General features: G+C 38.2%; 1 protein-coding gene across 1 annotated transcript in view; it reads left to right on the top strand.

Annotated features, from left to right (window-relative positions):
* MTMR9 (myotubularin related protein 9) overlaps window positions 1–24,439 on the top strand; it is an 82,724-nt gene that overhangs the window by 3,231 nt on the left and 55,054 nt on the right. The window contains exons 2-3 of the mRNA XM_007466138.1: window positions 10,401–10,509; window positions 15,369–15,494. Coding sequence (XP_007466200.1) covers window positions 10,401–10,509; window positions 15,369–15,494 — 235 coding nt within the window. The remainder of the gene's footprint in view (window positions 1–10,400; window positions 10,510–15,368; window positions 15,495–24,439) is intronic.

Genomic DNA, 24,439 nt, shown 5'->3' with positions numbered 1-24,439 from the left:
GTTTTTTTTTTTTTGGGGTTTTTTTTTTTTTTTTTTTTTGGCGCCAGTTCCTTATATACTCTCTAGGTATTAATTCTTCGCTTAGACATTGCAGATATCTTCTCCATATCTCTCACCCATTTGTTAACTTTTGTGTGGTGCCCTTTGTGGAACAGAAGTCCTAATTTTAATACAAAATTCATCGATACTTTATGGTTTGTGCTCTTTAAGTCTTAAGAAGTCCTTCCTTATCCCAAAATTACTAGGATATTCTCCTACTTTTCTTCCATATTAGCTTTATAGTTTTACCCTTCATTTTTAGGTCTTTAATTCATTTGGATTCTACCTTTGTTTCAAGTGTGATAAGAATCCAACTTTGTTTTTCTTCATGTAGCAAGCTAGTTTTGCTAAAACCATCATCTAACAGCCCGTCCTTGACTGATTTATCATATATCAGGTGGTTTTATATATATGTATATATAATATATACAGCTTTTGCTGTGCCCCATAAGTTTTGTAATGTCACGTTTTTGTTTTCATTTTGTCTGTGTTTTATAATTTCCCTTGTGATTTCTTCTTTGATCCATTGGTTGTTTAAAAGTTTATTAATTTCCATAATTTGGTGAATTTCGCAATTTTACTTTTGTTACTGATTTCTAACTTCATCCCATGTGGTCAGAGAAGATACTTTGTATGATATCTTTTTTTTTTTTTTTTTTCGCTGCACCTAGCCGTATGCGGGATCTTAGTTCCCATACCAGGGATGTAACCCATACCCTCTGCAGTGGAAGCTCAGAGTCTTAACCACTGGACTGCCAGGGAGGTCTCTATATCTGTCTTTTTAAATCTGTTGAGACTTGATTTGTGGCCTAATATACAGTCTATCCTGAAAATTGTTCCACGTGCACTTGAGAAGAATGTGTATCCTATTGTTGTTGGGTAGCATGTTTATGTCTGTTAGGTCTAGTTAATTTATTGTATTAAGTTCTCTGTTTCCATATTTATATCTGTCTGGTGGGGTATTAAAGTCTCCAACTATTATTGTAGAACTGTCTATTTCTCCTTTCACTTCTGTCAGATTTTGCTTCAAATATTTTGATTGTCATAGGATGTGTAAATGTTTATAATTGTTACACCTTCTTGCTGTGTTGAACCTTTTATTAATAGATAATGTCCTTTGTCTCTCATAACCATTTTTGATTTATAGACTATTTTGTCTAATACTAGTAAAGCCTTCTTTGCTGTCTTTTGGTTATTGTTTGCTTGGAATATCTTTTTTCTCCATCCCTTCAATTTCAACTTGTTTGTGTCTTTGGATCTCAAGTGAGTCTCTTGTGAGACAGACTATAGTTGGATCATATGTTTTTATCCATTCTGCCAATGTCTATCCTTTGACAGTTTAATCTGTTTACATTTAAAGTAATTATTGGTAAGGAGGGACTTACTTCTGTCATTGTGCTGTTTGTTCTCTATATGCCTTAAAGCTTTTCTGTCCCTCATTTCCTTCATTATTGTCTTCTTTTGCACATAGTTGATTTTATTGTAATGAAGTGTTTAAAATTTTTTCTCATTTACTGTTGTGTATATTCTGTAGCTGTTTTCTTTGTGGTTACCATGGGGATTAAATTTAACATCCTAAAGTTATAATACTCTAATTTGAGTTTATACCAGCTTAACTTCAAAAACATACAAAAACCCTACTCCTTTATAGCTCTGTCCCCACTGCTTTCCATTGATGTCATAAAATTACATTTTTATGTATTTGGGCCTGAAAACATAATCTAATAATTCTTTTAAATGTATTAGTCTCTTAAATGATGTAGAAAATAAAATGTGCGTTTACAAACCATTGTTACAATAATACTAGATTTAAAAAAAAATAACTGTTTTTGGCTGTGTTGGGTCTTTGTTGCTGCACGTGGGCTTTCTCTAGTTGTGGCGAGTGGGGGCTACTCTTCATTGTGGTGTGTGGGCTTTTCATTGTGGTGGCTTCTCTTTGTTGCACAGGCTCTAGGTGTGTGGGCTTCAGTAGTTGTGGCACTTGGACTCAGTAGTTGTGGCTCGCAGGCTCTAGAACTCAGGCTCAGTTGTTGTGGTACACGGGCTTAGTTGCTCTGCGGCATGTGGGATCTTCCCAGACCAGGGCTTGAACCCATGTCCCCTGCATTGGCAGGCAATTCTTACCACTGCACTACCAGGCAAGTCCCAATACTAGCTTTTATAATTGCCTTTTATTTTACCTTTTTGAGATATTTATTTCTTCATTCAGCTTCAAGTTACTGTCTAGTGTCCTCTCATTTCACCTTGCAGGATTCCCATGAGTGTTTCTTGCAGAGCAGGTCTAGTGCTCACAAGCTCCCACAGCTTTGTTTATCTGGGACTGTCTTAATTTCTCCCTCACTTTTGAAGGACAGTTTTGCTGGATATCACATTTTAGTTGACAGTTTTTCCTTTTAGCACTTTGAATATATCAGCCCACTGTCTTCTAGCTGCAGAGTTTTTGAGTTCCTGGTATGGGTCTCTTTGAGTTAATCTTACTTTGAGTTCATTGAGGTTTTTGGATGTTTATAGTCATGTCTTTCATCAAATTTGGGAAATTTTCAGCCATTATTTTCTCAAATATCCTCTCTGCCCTTTTCTTTCTCTCGTCTCTTTCTGGGACTCCCACTGTGTGTGTGTTGGTCTGCTTGTTGGTACCTCACAGGTCACTTTTCTTTAATCTTTTTTTCTTTCTGTTTCTCAGACTTGATAACTTCCATTGTCCTGTCTTTAAGTTTGCTGATTCTTTCTTCTGCTTTCTGAGAATCTGCTTTTGAATCCCTCTTGTGAATTTTTGATTTCAGTTCTTATACTTTTCAGCTCCAGAATTTCTTTTTTTTTTTTTTAGGTTTTCTATCTCTTTATTGATATTTCTGTTTTGTTCACACATTATATTCTTGACTTTCTCCATATCTTCCTTTACTTCTTTGAGCATCTTTACGACTGTTAAAGTCTTTGTCTAAGATATCATCTTCCATCAAGTCTTTTTCAGGGACAGTTTCTGTTTACCTTTTGAATGGGCCATGCTTTCCTGATAATTTCTCTGCCTTGTGATTTTTTTTTTTCTTTGCTCAACACTGGACATTTAGATCTAATAATGTGGTAACTCTGGAAAACAGATTCTCCCTCTTCCCCAGGGTTTGCTGTTTTAGGGGGTTTCTTTTGTTTATTACTTTTGTTTTTTTGACTGCTGTAGGATGTCTATATGCCAAGGATCAGCCTGAGGTGTAAACTTAAGGCTTTCTCAGGTCTTTTCTGAGCCTGGGTATGTGCAGTCACAGTCACTTCCTAATTTTCCTATATATACAGTTGTTTTCAAATGTCCTGATCTTTAATGTCTGGTTCCTGAAAGGGGAAAAGTGAAAAATGAAGAGGAGTGGGAAGAGAGCTGACCCTGTAAATCCACTGAAAGTCACTGGTTGGGGGCTGGATGCAGCTTGCAACAGTGGGAGGAATTGCAGCAATGGCTGCCTGCCTCTTTGCACCTCTGTGATCAGAATCAGCAATCTACAGTCACAGCACAGACCCCTGATATTTGGAGGACAGGGTCCTTTCTGCCCACCCTGGCTCCTGTAAGCTGTGTGCAAGCTGCTTCAGGAACATACACCCAGCTGCCTGTCACTTGGGTGGGGGTGGGGAATGAGTAGCTGCTATTTTGCTAAGAGCTGAATATATCCAAAATTAACTGCAATTTATTATCCAAGTCTTTCCCTGGAAGTTGCAAGCCTTTAATAGACATCAGAGTTCCAAAATAGGTACAGCAAAGAGATTCTGCCAGTGCAATTGTTATCTAGGTGGGAAGACAGATTCCTAATGCTTCTGATTCCACTGTCTTCCAGAATCCTTTCCCTTGTTAAGTTTTGAGGGTTTTGTTTTTTCTAAGTATATTCTGGTACAAGTCCTTTATCAAATATAAGATTTGCAAATGTTTTCTCTCAGTCTGTGGCTTGTCTTTTTATTCTCTTTAACTGTGTCTTTCAGAGAGCAAGCATTTAAAATTTTGAAGACATACAGTTTATTAGCTCTTTTATAGACTGGGGTTGTGATAGCTAAGAAATCTTTGCCTAACCAAAGGTCACAAAGATTTTCTCCCATGTTTTCTTCTAGAAGTTTTATAGTTTTAGGTTTAGATATATGATCCATTTTTAGTTAGTTTTGTATATGGTTCATGTATAGGTCCAAATTCTTTTTTTCATATAGATATCTGATCGTTGTAGCACCGTTTCTTGAAAAGTCTGCCTTTTCTTCAATGAATTGTCTTTGCACACCTTTGTCCATATATAAGTGAATATATTTCTAGACTTTCTGCTCTATTCCATTGATCTATTTGATGCCATTGCTGCCAAAGTCTTTATTTTTATATTAAGTCTTTAAATTATATAGTGTTAGCTGTCTGATTTTGTTCTTATTCCAAGTTGTTTTGGTTATTTGAGGTCATTTGCATTTCCATATGAATTTTAAAAATATTTATTTATTTATTTATTTTTGGCTGTGCTGTGCAGCTTGCAGGATCTTCCCCGACCAGGGATTGAACCTGCACCCTCATCCGTGAAAGCATGGCGTCCTAACCACTGGACAGCCAGGGAATTCCTCCGTATGAATTTTAGAATCAGCTTGTCAATTTCTTTTTAAGAAAGGCCTGTCGTGAGAATTGTGGTGAAACTGTTGATAAATGAACTTGATGAGAATTAACATAGGATATCATAATATTGAGTCTTCTGACTTATGAACAAATCTCTCTCTCCATTTATCTTATTTAGGTCTCAGATTTCTTTCAGCCATGTTTTATAGTTTTCACTCACAGGTCTTTCATATCTTTTGTCAGAATTTCCTCTTTGTATTTCATATTTTTTTATGCTATTTCAAGTGATATTTTTCAAACTTCAGTTTCCAATTACTTGTTTGTATTAATCATTTATAAAAATTTTAATTTTATTTTTGGCTGCATTCCGTCTTCATTGCTGTGCATGGGCTTTCTCTAGTTACGGCAAGTGGGGACTACTCTTTGTTGTGGGGCACGGGCTCAGTAGTTGTGGCTCACGGACTCTAGAGTGCAGGCTCAGTAGTTGTGGCGCCTGGGCTTAGTTGCTCCGCATCATGTGGGATCTTCCTGGACCAGGGCTCAAACCCATGTCCCCTGCATTGGCAGGCAGATTCTTAACCACTGCACCACCGGGAAAGTCCAGTACAATGTTGAATAGAAGTGGTGAGAGGGAACATCCTTGTATTATTCCTGATCTTAGTGAGAAAGCATTCAGTCTTTCTCATTAAGTATGCTATTAGTGGTAGAGTTTTTTAGTTTTTTTGTTTTTGTAAACGCTCTTATCAGGTGGAAGAAGTTCACTTCTGTTCCTAGTTTGCTGAGAGTTGAGTTGTTTTGTTTCATTTTAAAATCATGAATAGCTGTTGGATTTTGTCAATGCTTTTTCTATATCTATCGAGATGAGCATATTGTTTTTCTTTTTCAGTTTGTTAAAATGGTAAATTACTTTGTTAAACCACCCTTGCATTTTGGGGATAAACCCCATTTGCTCGTGATACATTATCCTTTTTATATATTGTTGGATTTAATTTGCTAATGTTTTGTTTAGAAATTTTACGTCTATGTCTATGAGGGATATTTGTCTGTAGTTTTCTTGTAATGTTTTTGGGTTTTGTATTTGGGAAATGCTGGACTTTAGGTGTGAATTGAGAAGTAATTGCCTCTTCTCAATTTTCTGGAAGTGTGTCTTGACTTAATAGTATTTTTTCCTTAAATGTTTTATACAATTCATCAGTGAAGCCACCCAGGACTTTTTTCTTTGTGGGGAAGATTTTATTGAAAATTTCAGTTTATTTAGTAGATATAGCTCTAACCAGGTTATTTATTCTTGAATGATCTTTAGTCATTTGTATCTTCTGAGGAATTTGTCCATATCATTTACCTTGTTGAATTTATTGGCATAACATTGTTCCTAATATTCCCTTATTATTTTTTAATGTCTGTGGAGTCTGTAGTGATTGTAACCTCTCTCATTTCTGACATTGGTAAATTGTGACTTTCTTTATTCCTGATCAGTCTGGCTAGAATTTTATCACTTTTATTGATCTTTTGAAACAGTCAGTTTTGCTTTCATTGTTTTTCCCTAGAATCTTCTCTATTTCATTAATTTTTTTTCTTTTTATCTTTATTTAATTTTCTCTGCTTTGGATTTAACTTGCTGTTCTATTTCTAGTATAGTGGAATCTGAGGTCACTAATTTGAGACCCAAATTTTCTTCATTAATTTCCTTCTTTCCTAATATAGGTGGTCTCCTCAGACTCTCAACCCCACCCAGTTTTCCTCTCCCTTCACTATAACTTGGAAAATCTCAAAACAGTAAATTGGGGTGGTCACTGAACTCACCCATCTCCCAGAGAGCTCTGTTCTTTGTTGTCTGATGTTCAGTGTCTTGAAAACAGTCTTTCCTTATATTTTGCCCAGTTATTTTGGTTGTTTCAGGTAGGAGGGTAAATCTGGTCTCTGTTATTCCACTTTTGCCAGAAGTGGAAGTGCCAAGAGTATGAGTTTTCAAACTACATTTCATAAGAGGCATTCCTCTGTGTTGTTCAGTTGTGGATATCTGGTGGAGTTTTCTTTGCTAGGTTTTGACCCATGTTGATAATTTTTGCTTATCCAAATTCACAGTGCAGTGATGTTGGGCATGGGGGTATTTACAGTTGAAGTAGAATTTGGGAAGAGTAGCTGTAGGAGTCGTTTTCCTAAGCTAGGCACAGTATAAATAAAATTATCCACTTTATTTTTTATTTTTTTATTATTTTTTAAAATTATCCGCTTTAGATAAATCTAAGAATTCTTAGTTTAGGGAGTACTCAGAAGTATTAATGGGAAAGAATTGGGGCACTCAGTGGCAAAGCAAAAGAAAATCAGAGCTATCAGCAAGTGCAGACAAAAACAAAACAACAAGAAAAGGAAGACAAAAATCCCAACTAAGGTAAAATTAAATTTGTTCAAAACTTACTGATACAAAATTTATGATTACACATGGCATTTACTCTGAAGTTTTCCTTTACTTAGAATAGATATTGCAAGTTAATAGGTTTTAAAGACTGAAAAAAAGATACTTATTTTTCAAATCAACTGTTGTAAGTTTGGAAGTAAGTAAAATCTGAAATGAACTGTTTTTCTATGCTTTGGAAATATCTCTACACAAACACTTAATACATTAATTACAGATCTGTTTTTCCTATTATTTGCAGTAAGGCCCCTAATAATCTCCATTAAGTGAATTGGCCTAGCATGAATTACTTTATATATTTGAAAAAAATTTTAAATACATATATTTAAAATTATTTGTGGCTCACATTTTAATGATGCAGGCTTGATTCTTCCTTATTAGATTACTAGGGGAGAAGAAAGTTGAATACAGGCACACGGCGGAGGTATTGCAGATTTAGTTCCAGACCACCTCAGTAAAGCCGATATGACAATAAAGCAAGTCATGTGAATTTTTTGGTTTCCCCAATGCATGTAAAAGTTATTATACACTATACTGTAGTTTATAGTGTGCAGTAGCATTATATCTAAAACAGTGTACGGCAGAGGTATTGCAGATTTAGTTCCAGACCACCTCAGTAAAGCCGATATGACAATAAAGCAAGTCACGTGAATTTTTTGGTTTCCCCAATGCATGTAAAAGTTATTATACACTATACTGTAGTTTATTAAGTGTGCAGTAGCATTATATCTAAAACAGTGTACATACCTTAATTAAAAAATACTTTATTGCTAAACAACGCTGATCATCATCTGAGCCTTCAGTGAGTTGTAATCTTTTTGCTGGTGGAGGGTCTTGCCTCAGTGCTGATGATTGCTGACTGATCAGGGTGATGATGGGTGCTGAAGGTTGAGGTGGCTGTGAAAATTTCTTAAAATAAGACAGCAGTGAAGTTTGCCACATTGATTCTTTCCTTTCAAGAACAATCTCTCTGTAGCATGCAATGCTGTTTGATAGCATTTTTCCCACAGTAGAACTTTTTTCAAAATCAGTGAATCCTTTCAAACCCTCTTGCTGCTTTATCAACTAAGTTTATGTAATATTCGAAATCCTTTGTTGTCATTTCAACAGTCTTCATCAGGTGTAGATTCCATTTCAAGAAAACACTTTGTTCAACTCCTTATCCATTAAAGTTTTATCATGAGACTACAGCAGTTCATTCACACCTTCAGACTCCGCTTCTAATTCTAGTTCTCTTGCTATTTCTACCACATCTGCAGTGACTTCCTCCACTGAAGTCTTGAACCCCTCAACATTATCCTTGAGGGTTGGAATCAACTTCTTCTGGACTCCTGTTAATGTTAATATTTTGACCGCTTCCCATGAATCACAGATATTCTTAATGGCATCTAGAATGGTGAATCCTTAACAGAAAGTTTCAATTTACTTTGCCCTGTTCTATCAGAAGAATCACTATGTATTGCAGCTATAGGCTTTGGAAATCTGTTTCTTTTTTTAAAAAATTAACTAATATTTGGCTGCGTCGGGTCTTTGTTGCTGTGTGTGGGCTTTCTCTAGTTGCGGCGAGTGGGAGCTACTCTTTGTTGTGGTGCATGGGCTTCTCATTGCGGTGGCTTCTCTTGTTGCGGAGCACGGGCTCTAGACATATGAGCTTTAGTAGTTGTGGCACGCAGGCTCAGTAGTTGTGGCTTATGGGCTTAGTTGCTCCGCAGCATGTGGGATCTTCCCAGACCAGGGCTCGAACCCGTGTCCCCTGCATTGGCAGGTGGATTCTTAACCACCGTGCCACCAGGGAAGTCCCTGAAATATATTTCTTAAATAATAAGATTTGAAAGTCAAAATTACTCCTTGATCCATGGTCTGCAGAATGGGCATTGTGTTAACAGGCATGAAAACGACATTAATGTCATTGTACGTCTCCATCAGATAGTGGATGATCAGGTGCATTGTCAATGAGCAGTAATATTTTGAAAGGAATCTTTCTGAACAATAGGTCTCAACAGTGAGCTTAAAATACTTAGTAAACCATGTTGTAAACAGATGTGTTGTCATCCAGTCTTTGTTGTTCCATTTATAGAGCACAGGCAGAGTAGATTTAACATAATTCTTAAGGGCCCTAGGACTTTGGGAGTGGTATTTGAGCATTGGTTTCAGCTTAAAGTCACCAGCCACATTATCCGCTAACAAGAGGGTCCGTCTGTCCTTAGAATCTTTGAAGCCAGGCACTGACTTCTCCTCTCTAGCTACGGAAGTCCTCAGATGGCATCTCCTTCCAGTATAAGGCTTTGTCTACCTTGAAAATCTGTTGTTTAGTGCAGCTTCCTTCATGAGTGATCTTAGCTAGGTCTCCTGGATAACTTGCTGCTGCTTCTACATCAGCACTTGCTGCTTTGCTTTTACTTTTATGTTATGGAGATGGCTTCTTTCCTTAAATCTCATGAACCAACTTCTGCTAGCTTCAGACTTTTCTTTCATAGCTTTCTTGCCTCTCTCTGCCTTCAGAGAATTAGAGTTAGGGCCTTGCTCTGGATTAGGCTTTGATTTATGGGAATGTTGTGGCTGGTTGATCTTCTGTCCAGACCACTAAAACTTTCTTCGTATCAGCAATTAGGCTGTTTTGCTTTCTTATCATTCATGTGTTCACTGGAGTAACACTTTTAATTTCCTTCAAGGACTTTTCCTTTGCATTCACACCTTGCTACCTATTTGTCATAAGAGGTGTAACTTTTGGCCTGTCTCGACTTCTTATGTGCCTTCCTCGCTAAGCTTAATCCTTTTTAGCTTTTGATGTTAAAGTGAGATGTGTGACTCTTCCTTTTACTTGAGCTCTTAGAGGGCATTATAGAGTAATTAATTGGCTTAATTTCAATATTTTTGTGTCTAAGGGAATAGGGAGGCCTGAGGAGAGAGAGAGAGATGGGGAAACAGCAGTTGGTGGGGCAGTCAGAGGACACACATTTATCAATTAAGTTCACTGTAGTATATGTAGTATATGTAGTATATGGGTTACTGGTGCCCCAAAACAATTAAAATAGTAACATCAAAGATCATTGATCACAGATCACCGTAACAAATATAATAACAACAACAATAATAATAATAAAGTTTGAAATATTGTAAGAATTACCAAAATGTGATGCAGAGAGATGAAGTGCGCAAATGCTGTTGGAAAAATGGTGCCGATAGACTTGCTGGACGCAGGGTTGCCACAAACATTCAATCTTTAAAAAACTCAATATCTGCAATGCTCAATAAAGTGAAGTGCAATAAAAGAAGGTCTGCTTGTATAGATGGTGATTATAACCTCCTCTTTTTAAAGAAATAATCATATACTTTGAGTTGGGAGTATATAGGTCCCTAAGCATAATTTATAATTTTTTATAGGTTTGTGGGACCACTGGGTACCATCATCATAAAATGTAAGGATTTTCGAATTATTCAGTTGGATATTCCTGGAATGGAGGAATGTTTGAATATAGCCAGTTCCATTGAGGTAAGTATTTTGGAAGCAAAATGTGATGAAAATAAATAATCATTAAAAGGAACCTTATTTTCTGCTTCACTGTAGCTCTTATGTTTTTTTTTTAACATCTTTATTGGAGTATAATTGCTTTACAATAGTGTGTTAGTTTCTGCTTTATAACAAAGTGAATCAGCTATAATATATCCCACATCTCCTCCCTCTTGCATCTCCCTCCCACCCTCCCTACACCCCTCTAGGTGGTCACAGAGCCTCAAGCTGATCTCCCTGTGCTATGCGGCTGCTTCCCAGTAACTATCTGTTTTACATTTGGTAGTATATATAAGTCCATGCCACTCTCTCACTTCGTCCCGGCTTACCCTTCCCCCTCCCTGTGTCCTCAAGTCCATTCTCTACATCTGAGTCTTTATTCCTGTCCTGCCCCTATATGTTTCTTTTAGATGTTTAGTCATGTTTGTGACTCAAATATTGAAGACTGAATGGAAGAGCCTCACCCTGAGTCATTGTTATAGGAATGTAAAAAGATTTTATTGATTACAGCAGTTTTTAATGCTTCTTATTCTTCTGGGTTTATGAATGTTGTAGCATGTGACAGGAATTCCTTCCCTTTTAAAGCTGAATAATATTCCATTGTGTGTATATAAATGCTGAGACTTTTTAAAACCGTTATTTCTTTTGTAAAGCAAGTAATTATCAACAATGATTGTAGTCTTTTGTTTGTTTTTAGTAAATCTGAATTTCCATAATTATGTTTGCTTAAGACAGGATGTATTTTATATTTACAGAAATGATATTGAATATCTGTTCAGATTACAAATAATAGAAATTTTACTTGGATAATTTAATATTTAAATTGAAGAGCTCACACTGTTTTCTTTCCCATTTTAAACAATTTTGGTATACCCTCAGATTTTAAGTTGCTTTATTTTAACTCATTGCCACTAAATTATAGCAATTAACTTTATGTTTACAGTATTTTCTAGGTAATTATAGAGACACACTGATTTTTTTTTCCTTCTGTCTTTGAGTGACTGATCTGGGCTTTGTATGTGAAATAAATGCTATTGGCTTAACTGTTAAAGGGGGCAGAAAGGCTTAAATCTGTAGGATCTTATTTGGCTTTTAAACAAAAATAGAGAAACAGAGGAACCACTGTTGTGGTACTGAGAAAATGGCATGTAGTGTTTTTCTTTCTGCTTTTGCTAAATTTTACTTAAGGAAGTGAGAAGATGAGCTGAACTGTTTGTCTTACATATTCATCATTTGGAAATAACACAGTAATGTTGATTTGGCTGAATTTGCTGACATGAGTGAGAAACGCACTGTGGCTTCTAGGCTGTTAAAGGGAAATGCTGTCCTGCTGTTTGGGCCAGGGAATGCCACTCACCCACTTCAGTTGAGCATGTGTTTTTTTTCAGTTGTGGGATTGGATTTTCACTGAGCTGTCCGCATTTTCTTTTTCTTATCCCTTTTATAACTTGTAAGATAGCTGGTGGGTGTTAGTGAAGTTGCCTGTGGTGAAGAAACAGGGCCTATTACCCCACTTGCTGATTGCATTTACTTAACTTCTTGGCATCTGACACTAATCAGTTGTTTATTTAGCTACACATATTACCTAAAGCTCTGTAGAAACTGACTGATTATGTAGAAGCCTTAAGGCTGAAAAGAAGGAGTAAGTAATTTGACCTTGTTTTAACACCATAGTAAATACACATGGTGTACTTGGCCTCTAGCCTTTTCCTGGCATCCAATTTCCCTCCCTTCTTCTATACATCTTGACATAATTTGGTAGTAATAAGTGCATTTCTTTTCTTTTCTTTTTTTTAAAAGAAGATGTTGGGGGTAGGAGTTTATTAATTAATTTATTTATTTTTGCTGTGTTGGGTCTTCATTTCTGTGCGAGGGCTTTCTCTAGTTGTGGCAAGCGAGGGCCGCTCTTCATCGTGGTGCGCGGGCCTCTCACTATCGCGGCCTCTCTTGTTGCGGAGCGCAGGCTGCAGACGCGCAGGCTCAGTAGTTGTGGCTCACGGGCCTAGTTGCTCCGCGGCATGTGGGATCCTCCCAGACCAGGGCTCAAATCTGTGTCCCCTGCATTAGCAGGCAGATTCTCAACCACTGCGCCACCAGGGAAGCCCAGTGCATTTCTTATAAAGCACGGTTGAACTATTCTTTGTTATCAAAATCCATATACCCAAATATATTCTGTTGCCATAAATAGAATCCCATTGGAAGAATAACTGGCAAGTGCTTGGTTTTCTAAATTATAGCAGGAAGTCAGATGAATCTTATTTTCTATATAGTTTCAGTGGCCTTTTAGGGTTGAAATGACTTCAGTTCTTTGAGCATTAATGTGTTTAAAGGAAAAGTTCTGTCTCTAGTGACATGAAATGTAATCATGACAAGTCTGAGCCTGAGTGCTTATTGCCTGCCAGAACGGTTTCTGACATGCATTTAAAATAATAGTTGTGGGCTTTCCTGGTGGCGCAGTGGTTGAGAGTCCGCCTGCCGATGCGGGGGATACGGGTTCGCGCCCCGGTCCGGGAGGATCCCACATGCCGCGGAGCAGCTGGGCCCGTGAGCCATGGCTGCTGGGCCTGTGCGTCCGGAGCCTGTGCTCCGCGGCGGGAGAGGCCGCAGCGGTGAGAGGCCTGCGTACAGCAAAATAAAATAAAATAAATAAAATAATGGTTGTACCAATCACTATGGAATACAGTATGGAGGTTCCTCAAGAAATTAAAAATAGAACTACCATATGATCCAGCAATCCCACTTCTCGGTATATATCCGAAGGAAACAAAATCATTGTCTTAAAGAGATATCTGTACTCCCATGTTCACTGCAGCGTTACTCATAATAGCCAAGGTATAGAAACAACCTAAGTGTCTGTTGATGGATGAATGAATAGGGAAAATCACACACACACACAAACACACACACACACTCTGGAATATTATTCAGCCTTAAAAAAGACAGCAGTCCCGGGCTTCCCTGGTGGCACAGTGGTTGAGAGTCCGCCTACTGATGCAGGGGACATGGGTTCGTGCCCCGGTCCGGGAAGGTCCCACATGCCGCGGAGCGGCTGGGCCCGTGAGCCATGGCCGTTGAGCCTGCGCGTCCGGAGCTTGTGCTCTGCAACGGAAGAGGCCACAACAGTGAGAGGCCCGTGTACCGCAAAAAAAAAAGAAAGCAGTCCTGCCATTTGCAACAACATGGATGAAACTGGAGGGCGTTGTTGTGTTAAGTGAAATAAGCCAGACAGAGAAAGAAAAATACTGCATGGTATCACTTATATGTGGAATCTAAAAAATAAAAAAAAAACAAACATAGAAACAGGGAGTAGAAAAGTGGTTTCCAGGGGCTGGAGGTGGGTGAAATAGGGAGAGGTTGGTAAAAGTTACAGATGTTTATGAGATAAGGTTTGAGAATCTAATATGTAACATGGACTATAGTTGATAACACTGTATTATGTAATTTGAAGTTTGCTAAGAGAATAGAACTTAAATGTATTCATAAACAACAACAGAAGGTAAATATGTGAGGTGATGGATGTGTTAATTAACTCGATGGGGGAAAACCCTTTCGCGATGTGCATGTGTATCAAATCATCACTTTGTACATTTGGAATATTTTACAGTTTAATAAAGCTGTCAATTTATACCGCAGTAAAGCTGAAAAAAAATTTTTTTAATATTGCGAAGAATATCTTTTAAATAATAAAATAATAAAATTTAAAAATTAAATAAATAAAATAAAGGTTCTACTGACCTAAAAGGAGGTAGCTTTATTCTGAGAGCTTGGGGATGTTAGCATGATGTTGGGCCCTCTTCCCCGCCTCCAGCTGAGTGTCTTCAAAATTACTGCAGTTTGAATTATGCGAACTGATTTTGCTGCTTTTTTTTTTTTCCCGCTCATAGAAATGCTTTCTAAAACTCCCCTGTCAGAAGGATGAAACTGCCAGGTGATGTTCCGTTTCTCAGTTCCTCCATCTAGTCAGATTTCCCTGGTGTTGTCACCAGAATTCAAGTGCTTCAGATGGCAATAGGCTCATTTTGGGACCACAGAGTTATTGCCTCGGTTTTGGGTCAGTGTAGCATAAAGGTATGAGGATACCTGACCATATCACTCTAGGAAGGGAGGAAATTTCACATCGTTGGAGGCGATGTGGAACATGTAACAGCTAAAATTATTTTAGAGTTTATTATGTGCCAGGCACTGTTCTAGCCCTGTTACATACATTTTCTCTCTTAATGCTCCCAACAGCCCTAAGAGGTAGCCCTGTGAGGTAGCCCTATGAGGTTATTTCCTCTGTTTTACAGCTAAGGAAAGTGAGGCGTAGAGTGGTTACATTACTTAAACACTCTTGCATTGGCATCTGGAATTTGAGTCCAGCAGTCTGACTCCCTTCTGACTCTTTGGCTACTAAGCTTTTTTGCTTACACACACTGATTTTAAATAATTTACATATGTTTCTATATAGTTAATAACTGGATTTTGAGCCAAGGCCTTACTGACTAACCAAAACCTGTTCTCTGATCTCCAGAAATATTTGGACCTTTTTATTAGGGCTTATTAAATGGTCTCAAGAAGGAGTTTTTTCATTTTTCTTCTGAGTAGGTGTGCACATTGTTTTGTTCTTTTGTTCATTCAGCAAATGCTAATTGAGTGTATGTTATGTGCCAGAAACTTAGAGGCTGAAAGCATGGTAATTAGCCTCAGTAAGGTATAATTGTGTCTAGTAATAAATACCATGTTAGAGAAATATATTGGGTGTCCATCATTATTAGGCCGTATTTAATACCAATTTGGCAATTAGAAAGTGTTTAAAATTGTGAAATGTTCCAATTTTCTTTTTTATTTCTTTTTTCCCCTAGGCATTGTCTACCCTGGACTCCATCACTCTGATGTACCCTTTCTTTTACCGGCCCATGTTTGAAGTGATAGAAGATGGCTGGCATTCTTTCCTTCCTGAGCAAGAGTTTGAGCTCTACTCTTCAGCTGTGAGTAACTTTTGAGAGAACTATGGGTAATAAGAAATAACCCAGCACTTTACTTGTGAAAATGATCACTTCCTTTTGATGAGGCATAAGGTGCAGTTGACTTATCCATGCCTAAAAGAAGTATCTATTAGCTATTAGTGCTGCAGCCTTTGCCGTTCAGAGATTTGCGTAATTTGTTCCCAGTGCTGCAGCTTAAGTAATTTTTCTTCTAGTGGATTTACTGATAAAACATTAAGATCTTCATAAAGATAGTCCTGAAAACAGCTTTATATACAGTAATTAGGCTCTGAGCCATCTCCCAAAAGTCTGTTGAACCCACTGTGTACCTAGGAGAGCACTAGAGAACCATGTATCAATTTGTTTTTGTGGGATGATTTTTGTGATTTTATAATTTGGGTTACTAAGACCAGTGTACTAGATCCACGTGCTCTTTCTGGAAGATTGGAAGATTGGCAGGACTTTCCTGCACACTTTCTGCTTCTACTGCTGCCCACCCTCCTCAAGCCATTTTTTTCTTAGCTTTTGTTAATACTTTTTCCATCCTGATGCTTGTTTTTACTGTTAAGTATTCTGCCAGTGGACGGTAATAGTACCCAAATAACCTATACATATGAAATGAGAAGATATACATAAATGCCAGATTAAAAACAATCAAGTTTTCTCTATCCCACTTTTACTTAGGAGTGGGATGTTGTTTATAAAGGTTTTTTGCTTTCACCAAAAAGGAAACATCTGTGTCTGTCATTGAGTGTTCCTTCCCCTTCTCCCTTAACTGGCTGAAATGTACAAATACCCAAAAAAAGGAATGGGCTGTATCTCATTAGGAAAGAAGCTGCAATTGTCCAATAAATAGATGCTGTTGCTCTTAAAAAAAAAAAATTTTTTTTTTTTTTTTACTACTTTTCTTTTTCCAGCATACTTCTGTAAATGGGTCCTAGGAGGATCAAGAAGTAGGGACCAGGGTGCCATGTAGTTTAAAGGACAAAGATGTCCATAGCAGCAAAGTGAGAAAGGAAGGGGAATTTTACATTCTTGTGTATGGAGCACTTTTTTTTTTTTTTACATCTTTATTGGAGTATAATTGCTTTACAATGGTGTGTTAGTTTCTGCTTTATAACAAAGTGAATCAGTTATACATATACATATGTTCCCATATCTCTTCCCTCTTGCGTCTCCCTCCCTCCCACCCTCCCTATCCCACCCCTCTAGGTGGTCACAAAGCACCGAGCTGATCTCCCTGTGCTCTGCGACTGATTCACACTAGCTATCTGTTTCACATTTGGTAGTGTATATATGTCCATGCCACTCTCTCACTTCGTCCCATCTTACCCTTCCCCCTCCCCGTATCCTCAAGTCCATTCTCTAGTAGGTCTGTGTCTTTATTGCTGTCTTACCCCTAGGTTCTTCATGACATTTTTTTTCTTTAATTCCATATATATGTATTAGCATATGGTATTTGTCTTTCTGACTTACTTCACTCTGTATGACAGACTCTAGGTCCCTCCACCTCATTACAAATAGCTCAAATTCATTTCTTTTTATGGCTGAGTAACATTCCATTGTATATATGTGCCACATCTTCTTTACCATTCATCTGATGATGGACACTTAGGTTGTTTCCATCTCCTGGCTATTGTAAATAGAGCTGCAATGAACATTTTGGTACATGACTCTTTTTGAATTATGGTTCTCTCAGGGTATATGCCCAGTAGTAGGATTGCTGGGTCATATGGTAGTTCTATTTGTAGTTCCTCAAGAAACCTCCATACTGTTCTCCATAGTGGCTGTACCAATTCACATTCCCACCAGCAGTGCAAGAGTGTTCCCTTTTCTCCACACCCTCTCCAGCATTTCTTGTTTCTAGATTTTTTGATGATAGCCATTCTGACTGGTGTGAGATGATATCTCACTGTAGTATTGATTGGCATTTCTCTAATGATGAATGATGTTGAGCATTCTTTCAAAGGTTTGGTGACAGTCTGTATATCTTCTTTGTAGAAATGTCTATTTAGGTCTTCTGCCCATTTTTGGATTGGGTTGTTATTTTGTAATTGAGCTGCATGAGCTGCTTATAAATTTTGGAGATTAATCCTTTGTCAGTTGCTTCATTTGCAAATATTGTCTCCAATTCTGAGGGTTGTCTTTGTTCTTGTTTATGGTCTCCTTTGCTGTGCAAAAGCTTTGAAGTTTCATTAGGTCCCATTAGTTTATTTTTGTTTTTATTTCCATTTCTCTAGGAGGTGGGTCAAAAAGGATCTTGCTGTGATTTATGTCATAGAGTGTTCTGCCTATGTTTTCCTCTAAGAGTTTGATAGTTTCTGGCCTTACCTTTAGGTCTTTAATCCATTTTGAGCTTATTTTTGTATATAGTGTTAGGGAGTGATCTAATCTCATACTTCTACATGTACCTGTCCAGTTTTCCCAGCACCATTTATTGAAGAGGCTGTCCTTTCTCCACTGTACATTCCTGCCTCCTTTATCAAAGATAAGGTGACCATATGTGCGTAGGTTTATCTCTGGGCTTTCTATCCTGTTCCATTGATCGACCTGTTTTTATGCCAGTACCATACTGTCTTGATTACTGTAGCTTTGTAGTATAGCCTGAAGTCAGGGAGCCTGATTCCTCCTGCTCCGTTTTTCGTTCTCAAGATTGCTTTGGCTCTTCGGGGTCTTCTGTGTTTCCATACAAATTGTGAAATTTTTTGTTCTGGTTCTGTGAAAAATGCGAGTGGTTGTTTGATAGGGATTGCATTGAATCTGTAGATTGCTTTGGGTAGTAGAGTCCTTTTCCCAATGTTGATTCTTCCAATCCAAGAACATGGTATATCTCTCCATCTATTTGTATCATCTTTAATTTCTTTTATCAGTGTCTTATAATTTTCTGCATACAGGTCTTTTGTCTCCTTAGGCAGGTTTATTCCTAGATATTTTATTCTTTTTGTTGCAGTGGTAAATGGGAGTGTTTTCTTGATTTCACTTTCAGATTTTTCATCATTAGTGTATAGGAATGCCAGAGATTTCTGTGCATTAATTTTGTATCCTGCTACTTTACCAGATTCATTGATTAGCTCTAGTAGTTTTCTGGTCACATCTTTAGGATTCTCTATGTACAGTATCATGTCATCTGCAAACAGTGACAGCTTTACTTCTTCATTTCTAATTTGGATTCCTTTATTTCCTTTTCTTCTCTGATTTCTGTGGCTAAAACTTCCAAAACTATGTTGAATAAGAGTGGTGAAGGGCTTCCCTGGTGGTGCAGTGGTTGAGAATCTGCCTGCTGGTGTAGGGGACACAGGTTCAAGCCCTGGTCTGCAGGATCCCACATGCCGTGGAGCAACTAGGCCCGTGAGCCACAACTACTGAGCCTGAGCGTCTGGAGCCTGTGCTCCGCAACAAGAGAGGCCGCGATAGTGAGAGGCCCGCGCACCATGATGAAGAGTGGCCCCCGCTTGCCACAACTAGAGAAAGCCCTCACACAGAAACGAAGACCCAACACAGCAAAAATAAATAAATTAATTAATAAACTCCTACCCCCAACATCTTCTTTAAAATAAAAAAAAAGAGTGGTTAGAGTGGGCAGCCTTGTCTTGTTCCTGATCTTAGTGGAAATGCTTTCAGTTTTTCACCATTGAGGATGATGCTGGCTGTGGGTTTGTCATATATGGCCTTTATTATGTTGAGGAAAGTTCCCTCTATGCCTACTTTCTGCAAGGTTTTTATCATAAATGGGTTTTTAATTTTGTCGAAAGCTTTCTCTGCATCTATTGAGATGATCATATGGTTTTTCTCCTTCAATTTGTTAATATGGTGTATCACGTTGATTGATTTGCATATATTGAAGAATCCTTGCATTTCTGGAATAAATGCACAGGGATTCACCTGTGAAGCCCTCTGGTCCTGGGCTTTTGTTTGTTGGAAGATTTTTAATCACAGTTTCAATTTCAGTGCTTGTGATTGGTCTCTTCATATATTCAGTTTTTCCCGATTCAGTCTTGGCAGGTTGTGCATGTCTAAGAATTTGTCCATTTCTTCCAGGTTGTCCATTTTATTGGCATAGAGTTGCTTGTAGTAATCTGTCATGATCCTTTGTATTTCTGCAGTGTCAGTTATTACTTTTCCTTTTTCATTTCTAATTCTATTGATTTGAGTCTTCTCCCTTTTTTCTTTTTTTTTTTTTTTTTGCCGTATGCGGGCCTCTCACCTTTGTGGCCTCTCCCGTTGCGGAGCACAGGCTTCCAATGCGCGGGCCCAGCGGCCATAGCTCATGGGCCTAGTCACTCCACGGCATGTGGGATCCTCTCAGACCAGGGCACGAACCCGCGTCCTCCGCGTCGGCAGGCAGACTCTCAACCACTGCGCCACCAGGGAAGCCCCTCCTTTTTTTCTTGATGAGTCTGGCTAATGGCTTATCAATTTTGTTTATCTTCTCAAAGAACCAGCTTTTAGTTTTATTGATCTTTGCTATCGTTTCCTTCATTTCTTTTTCATTTATTTCTGATCTGATCTTTATGATTTCTTTCCTTCTGCTAACTTTGGGGTTTTTTGGTTCTTCTTTCTCTAATTGCTTTAGGTGCAAGGTTAGGTTGTTTATTCGAGATGTTTCCTGTTTCTTAAGGTAGGATTGTATTGCTATAAACTTCCCTCGTAGAACTTCTTTTGCTGCATCCCATAGGTTTTGGGTCGTCGTGTCTCCATTGTCATTTGTTTCTAGGTATTTTTTGATTTCCTCAGTGATCACTTTGTTATTAAGTAGTGTATTGTTTAGTGTCCATGTGTTTGTATTTTTTACAGATATTTTCCTGTAATTGATATCTAGTCTCATAGCGTTGTGGTTGGAAAAGATACTTGATACAATTTCAATTTTCTTAAATTTACCAAGGCTTGATTTGTGACCCAAGATATGATCTATCCTGGAGAATGTTCCATGAGCACTTGAGAAAAATGTGTATTCTGTTGTTTTTGGATGGAATGTCCTATAAATATCAATTAAGTCCATCTTGTTTAATGTATCATTTAAAGCTTGTGTTTCCTTATTTATTTTCATTTTGGATGATCTGTCCATTGGTGAAAGTGGGGTGTTAAAGTCCCCTACTATGAATGTGTTACTGTCGATTTCCCCTTTTATGGCTGTTAGTATTTGCCTTATGTATTGAGGTGCTCCTATGTTGGGTGCATAAATATTTACAATTGTTATATCTTCTTCTTGGATCGATCCCTTAATCATTATGTAGTGTCCTTCTTTGTCTCTTCTGATAGTCCTTATTTTAAAGTCTATTTTGTCTGATATGAGAATTGCTACTCCAGCTTTCTTTTGGTTTCCATTTGCATGGAATATCTTTTTCCATCCCCTTACTTTCAGTCTGTATGTGTCTCTAGGTCTGAAGTGGGTCTCTTGTAGACAGCATATATATGGGTCTTGTTTTTGTATCCATTTCAGCCAGTCTGTGTCTTTTGGTGGGAGCATTTAATCCATTTACATTTAAGGTATTTATCGATGTGTATGTTCGTATTCCTATTTTTTTAATTGTTTTGGGCTTGTTATTGTAGGTCTTTTCCTTCTCTTGTGTTTCTTGCCTAGAGAAGTTCCTTTAGCAGTTGTTGTAAAGCTGGTTTGGTGGTGCTGAACTCTCAGCTTTTGCTTGTCTGTAAAGGTTTTAATTTCTCCATCAAATCTGAATGAGATCCTTGCTGGGTAGAGTAATCTTGGTTGCAGGTTTTTCTGCTTCATCACTTTAAATATGTCCTGCCAGTCCCTTCTGGCTTGCAGAGTTTCTGCTGAAAGATCAGCTGTTAACCTTATGGGGATTCCCTTGTGTGTTATTTGTTGTTTTTCCCTTGCTGCTTTTAATATGTTTTGTTTGTGTTTAGTTTTTGACAGTTTGATTAATATGTGTCTTGGCGTGTTTCTCCTTGGATTTATCCTGTATGGGACTCTCTGTGCTTCTTGGACTTGATTAACTATTTCCTTTCCCATATTAGGGAAGTTTTCAACTATAACCTCTTCAGATATTTTCTCAGTCCCTTTCTTTTTCTCTTCTTCTTCTGGAACCCCTATAATTCGAATGTTGGTGTGTTTAATGTTGTCCCAGAGGTCTCTGAGACTGTCCTCAGTTCTTTTCATTCTTTTTTCTTTATTCTGCTCTGCAGTAGTTATTTCCACTATTTTATCTTCCAGGTCACTTATCTGTTCTTCTGCCTCAGTTATTCTGCTATTGATCCCATCTAGAGTATTTTTAATTTCATTTCTTGTGTTGTTCATCGTTGCTTTTTTCATCTTTAGTTCTTCTAGGTCCTTGTTAAATGTTTCTTGCATTTTGTCTATTCTATTTCCAAGATTTTGGATCATCTTTACTATCATTATTCTGAATTCTTTTTCAGGTAGACTGCCTATTTCCTCTTCATTTGTTAGGTCTGGTGGGTTTTTATCTTGCTCCTTCATCTGCTGTGTGTTTTTCTGTCTTCTCATTTTGCTTATCTTACTGTGATTGGGTTCACCTTTTTGCAGGCTGCAAGTTCGTAGCTCCCGTTGTTTTTGATGTCTGTCTCCAGTGGCTAAGGTTGGTTCAGTGGGTTCCCGCGTCTCCTGCATCGGCAGGCGGACTCTCAAGCACTGCGCCACCAGGGAAGCCCGTCTGATGGGTTTTTACCTGCTCCTTCATCTGCAGTGTGTTTTCTGTCTTCTCATTTTGCTTATCTTACTGTTTTTGGGGTTTTCTTTTTTGCAGGCTGCAGCTTCATAGTTCCCATTGTTTTTGGTGTCTGTCCCCAGTGGCTAAAGTTGTTTCAGTGCGTTGTGTATGCTTCCTGGTGGAGGGGACTAGTGCCTGTGTTCTGGTGGATGAGGCTGGATCTTGTGTTTGTGGTGGGCAGGTCCATGTGTGGTGGTGTGTTTTGGGGTGTTTGTGGACTTATTATGATTTTAGGCAGCCTCTCTGCTAATGGGTGGGGTTGTGTTCCTGTCTTGCTAGTTGTTTGGCATAGGGTGTCCAGCACTGTAGCTTGTTAAGGTCGTTGAGTGAAGCTGGGTGTTGGTGTTGAGATGGAGATCTCTGGGAGATTTTCACCGTTTGATATTATGTGGAGCTGGGAGGTCTCTTGTGGACCAGTGTCCTGAAGTTGGCTCTCCCACCGCAGAGGCACAGCACTGACTCCTGGCTGCAGCACCAAGAGCCTTTCATCCACACGGCTCTCTAGCTTCCTACCCTAGCTATACTGAATTCCTTGCAGTTCCCTTGATTCATTCACCAATTCACGCTGCCCCGCCTGTATGGAGCATTTTTATATAGTTTGTGTATAACTACCTGTATTTACATTTATATTCAGGGTCTTTATAACATTAAAAACTGCATAGTAAACATTCTCAAATGCATGATGCTTTTCTTCTGTATCAATTAACTACTAGCTAACAGCTACCTTAGAGGAATCCTTAGTTCCTAGGTGGAAAACGGCAGTCAGAATTTGATCTGGAAGGGAGATGTCTGGATGATTTTCTTGGTTATCCAGAAACGTCTGTGTAAATGACTTGCTCATGATTTATCTTGTAGTTAGGTGCCATAAGTGACCCAGTCTAAGTCTACGTTCAACAAGCCAACGTTCAAATCAGTCTCCTATTCTGTGCAGAAATCCTCTGTGCTAACACATCCACGATGTGGTTGTCCAGCTTCTGCTTGAAATCTCTAGTGCAAGAGAATTTGCAAAATCACACAGTAACGTCCCAGATGGGAGCAGTCCTAATACCAAGTTGAAGTTCCCCTGTACTTAGACCCCATGTTTCTGATGTTGTTTTGTGTTTTTCAGGTTGTCTTATTCCTCTACTATGAATTGTTCTTCAAATTAAGAACTTTTATATCCCCATTAAGTTTCCTCTTCTACAGATTAAATATCAGTATTTATTTCAGCTTTTTCCCATAATACTGAACTCAGGGCCACCCTGTCCTGGCTTCTTTCCTCAGCAAGGCCTTCAGTTTGTCATTGATTCTTTTAAAACATGGTACCCGTAACATTTAGCGTAGATTGGAACTATTACTGATAATTTACTGTACCCCAAAGTTGCATTGGCCTTTTTCGGAATTAAATTACTAATGAAATAAACTAAAATTCCTTCATCCTTATACATGTGTTGTTAAGGGATCCTCCTTGCCTTTTTGTTTGTTTGTCCATTCATTCATTCTTATATTCAACATTTTTTTCCTCGTAGGCATTTCCTTTTGGGGTTAGCTAATTATTTAAGCAATTTGTATGTTTGAATTTCTGTTTTACATTCCTGCAAATTTTGTAATCCACAAATTTAATGAGAACATCTTTAATGCCTTGATTTGAGGTATTTGCTTACTATTGCTATATTATGGAAATTTTAGATAAGCAAAGCATGGTCCCTTCCTTCTAATTGTTCAAAGTCTAATAATTATCTGACAAAATTTCCACAAGACACAGGGGAAATGAAATTATTAGATCTGTGTTATAGAAAGTCAGTTCTGTTGCAAAATGCTGAGAAACTGCTTAATCGGATACTGTAATAACATAAAGTAGATGGTTGGATCAGTAGCAGAGTGATTACAGTGCAGAAGGATTCAGGAAGTGGAATTTAAAGGAGTTGGTGACCCACTCCCTGGAAATGAGAGGTAAAATAGGCAGTGGCATCTAGGTTTTACCATTGAAATGGGAAAGACAGAAAGAGAAATGTGTTTGACAGGGAATGAGCTGAGTTCAGTTGTGGGGATGGCAAATTCAAAGGGCCTGTGTGGTACGTGTCATTGAATATGTACAAGAGATAGTTTAGAGCTTATTTGAGAGATCTGTGTTAAAAATGAAATATTGAGCGTAATCAATGTATACATTGTGGGAACCATGGGGAGAAGTTGATATTGCCGAGGGAAAGCATCTATAGTAAGTCGGGGGCCAAGGATGAACCATGTAAGGGATGAGTGGAGGAAAAAGCCAAGGGA

Source organism: Lipotes vexillifer, unplaced genomic scaffold (genome assembly GCF_000442215.2).
Source record: "Lipotes vexillifer unplaced genomic scaffold, Lipotes_vexillifer_v1.1 scaffold308, whole genome shotgun sequence".
NCBI classification, from domain to species: Eukaryota; Metazoa; Chordata; class Mammalia; order Artiodactyla; family Lipotidae; genus Lipotes; species Lipotes vexillifer.
Note: the sequence above shows the minus strand (reverse complement) of the source record. Positions and strands in the feature narration are given on the sequence as shown.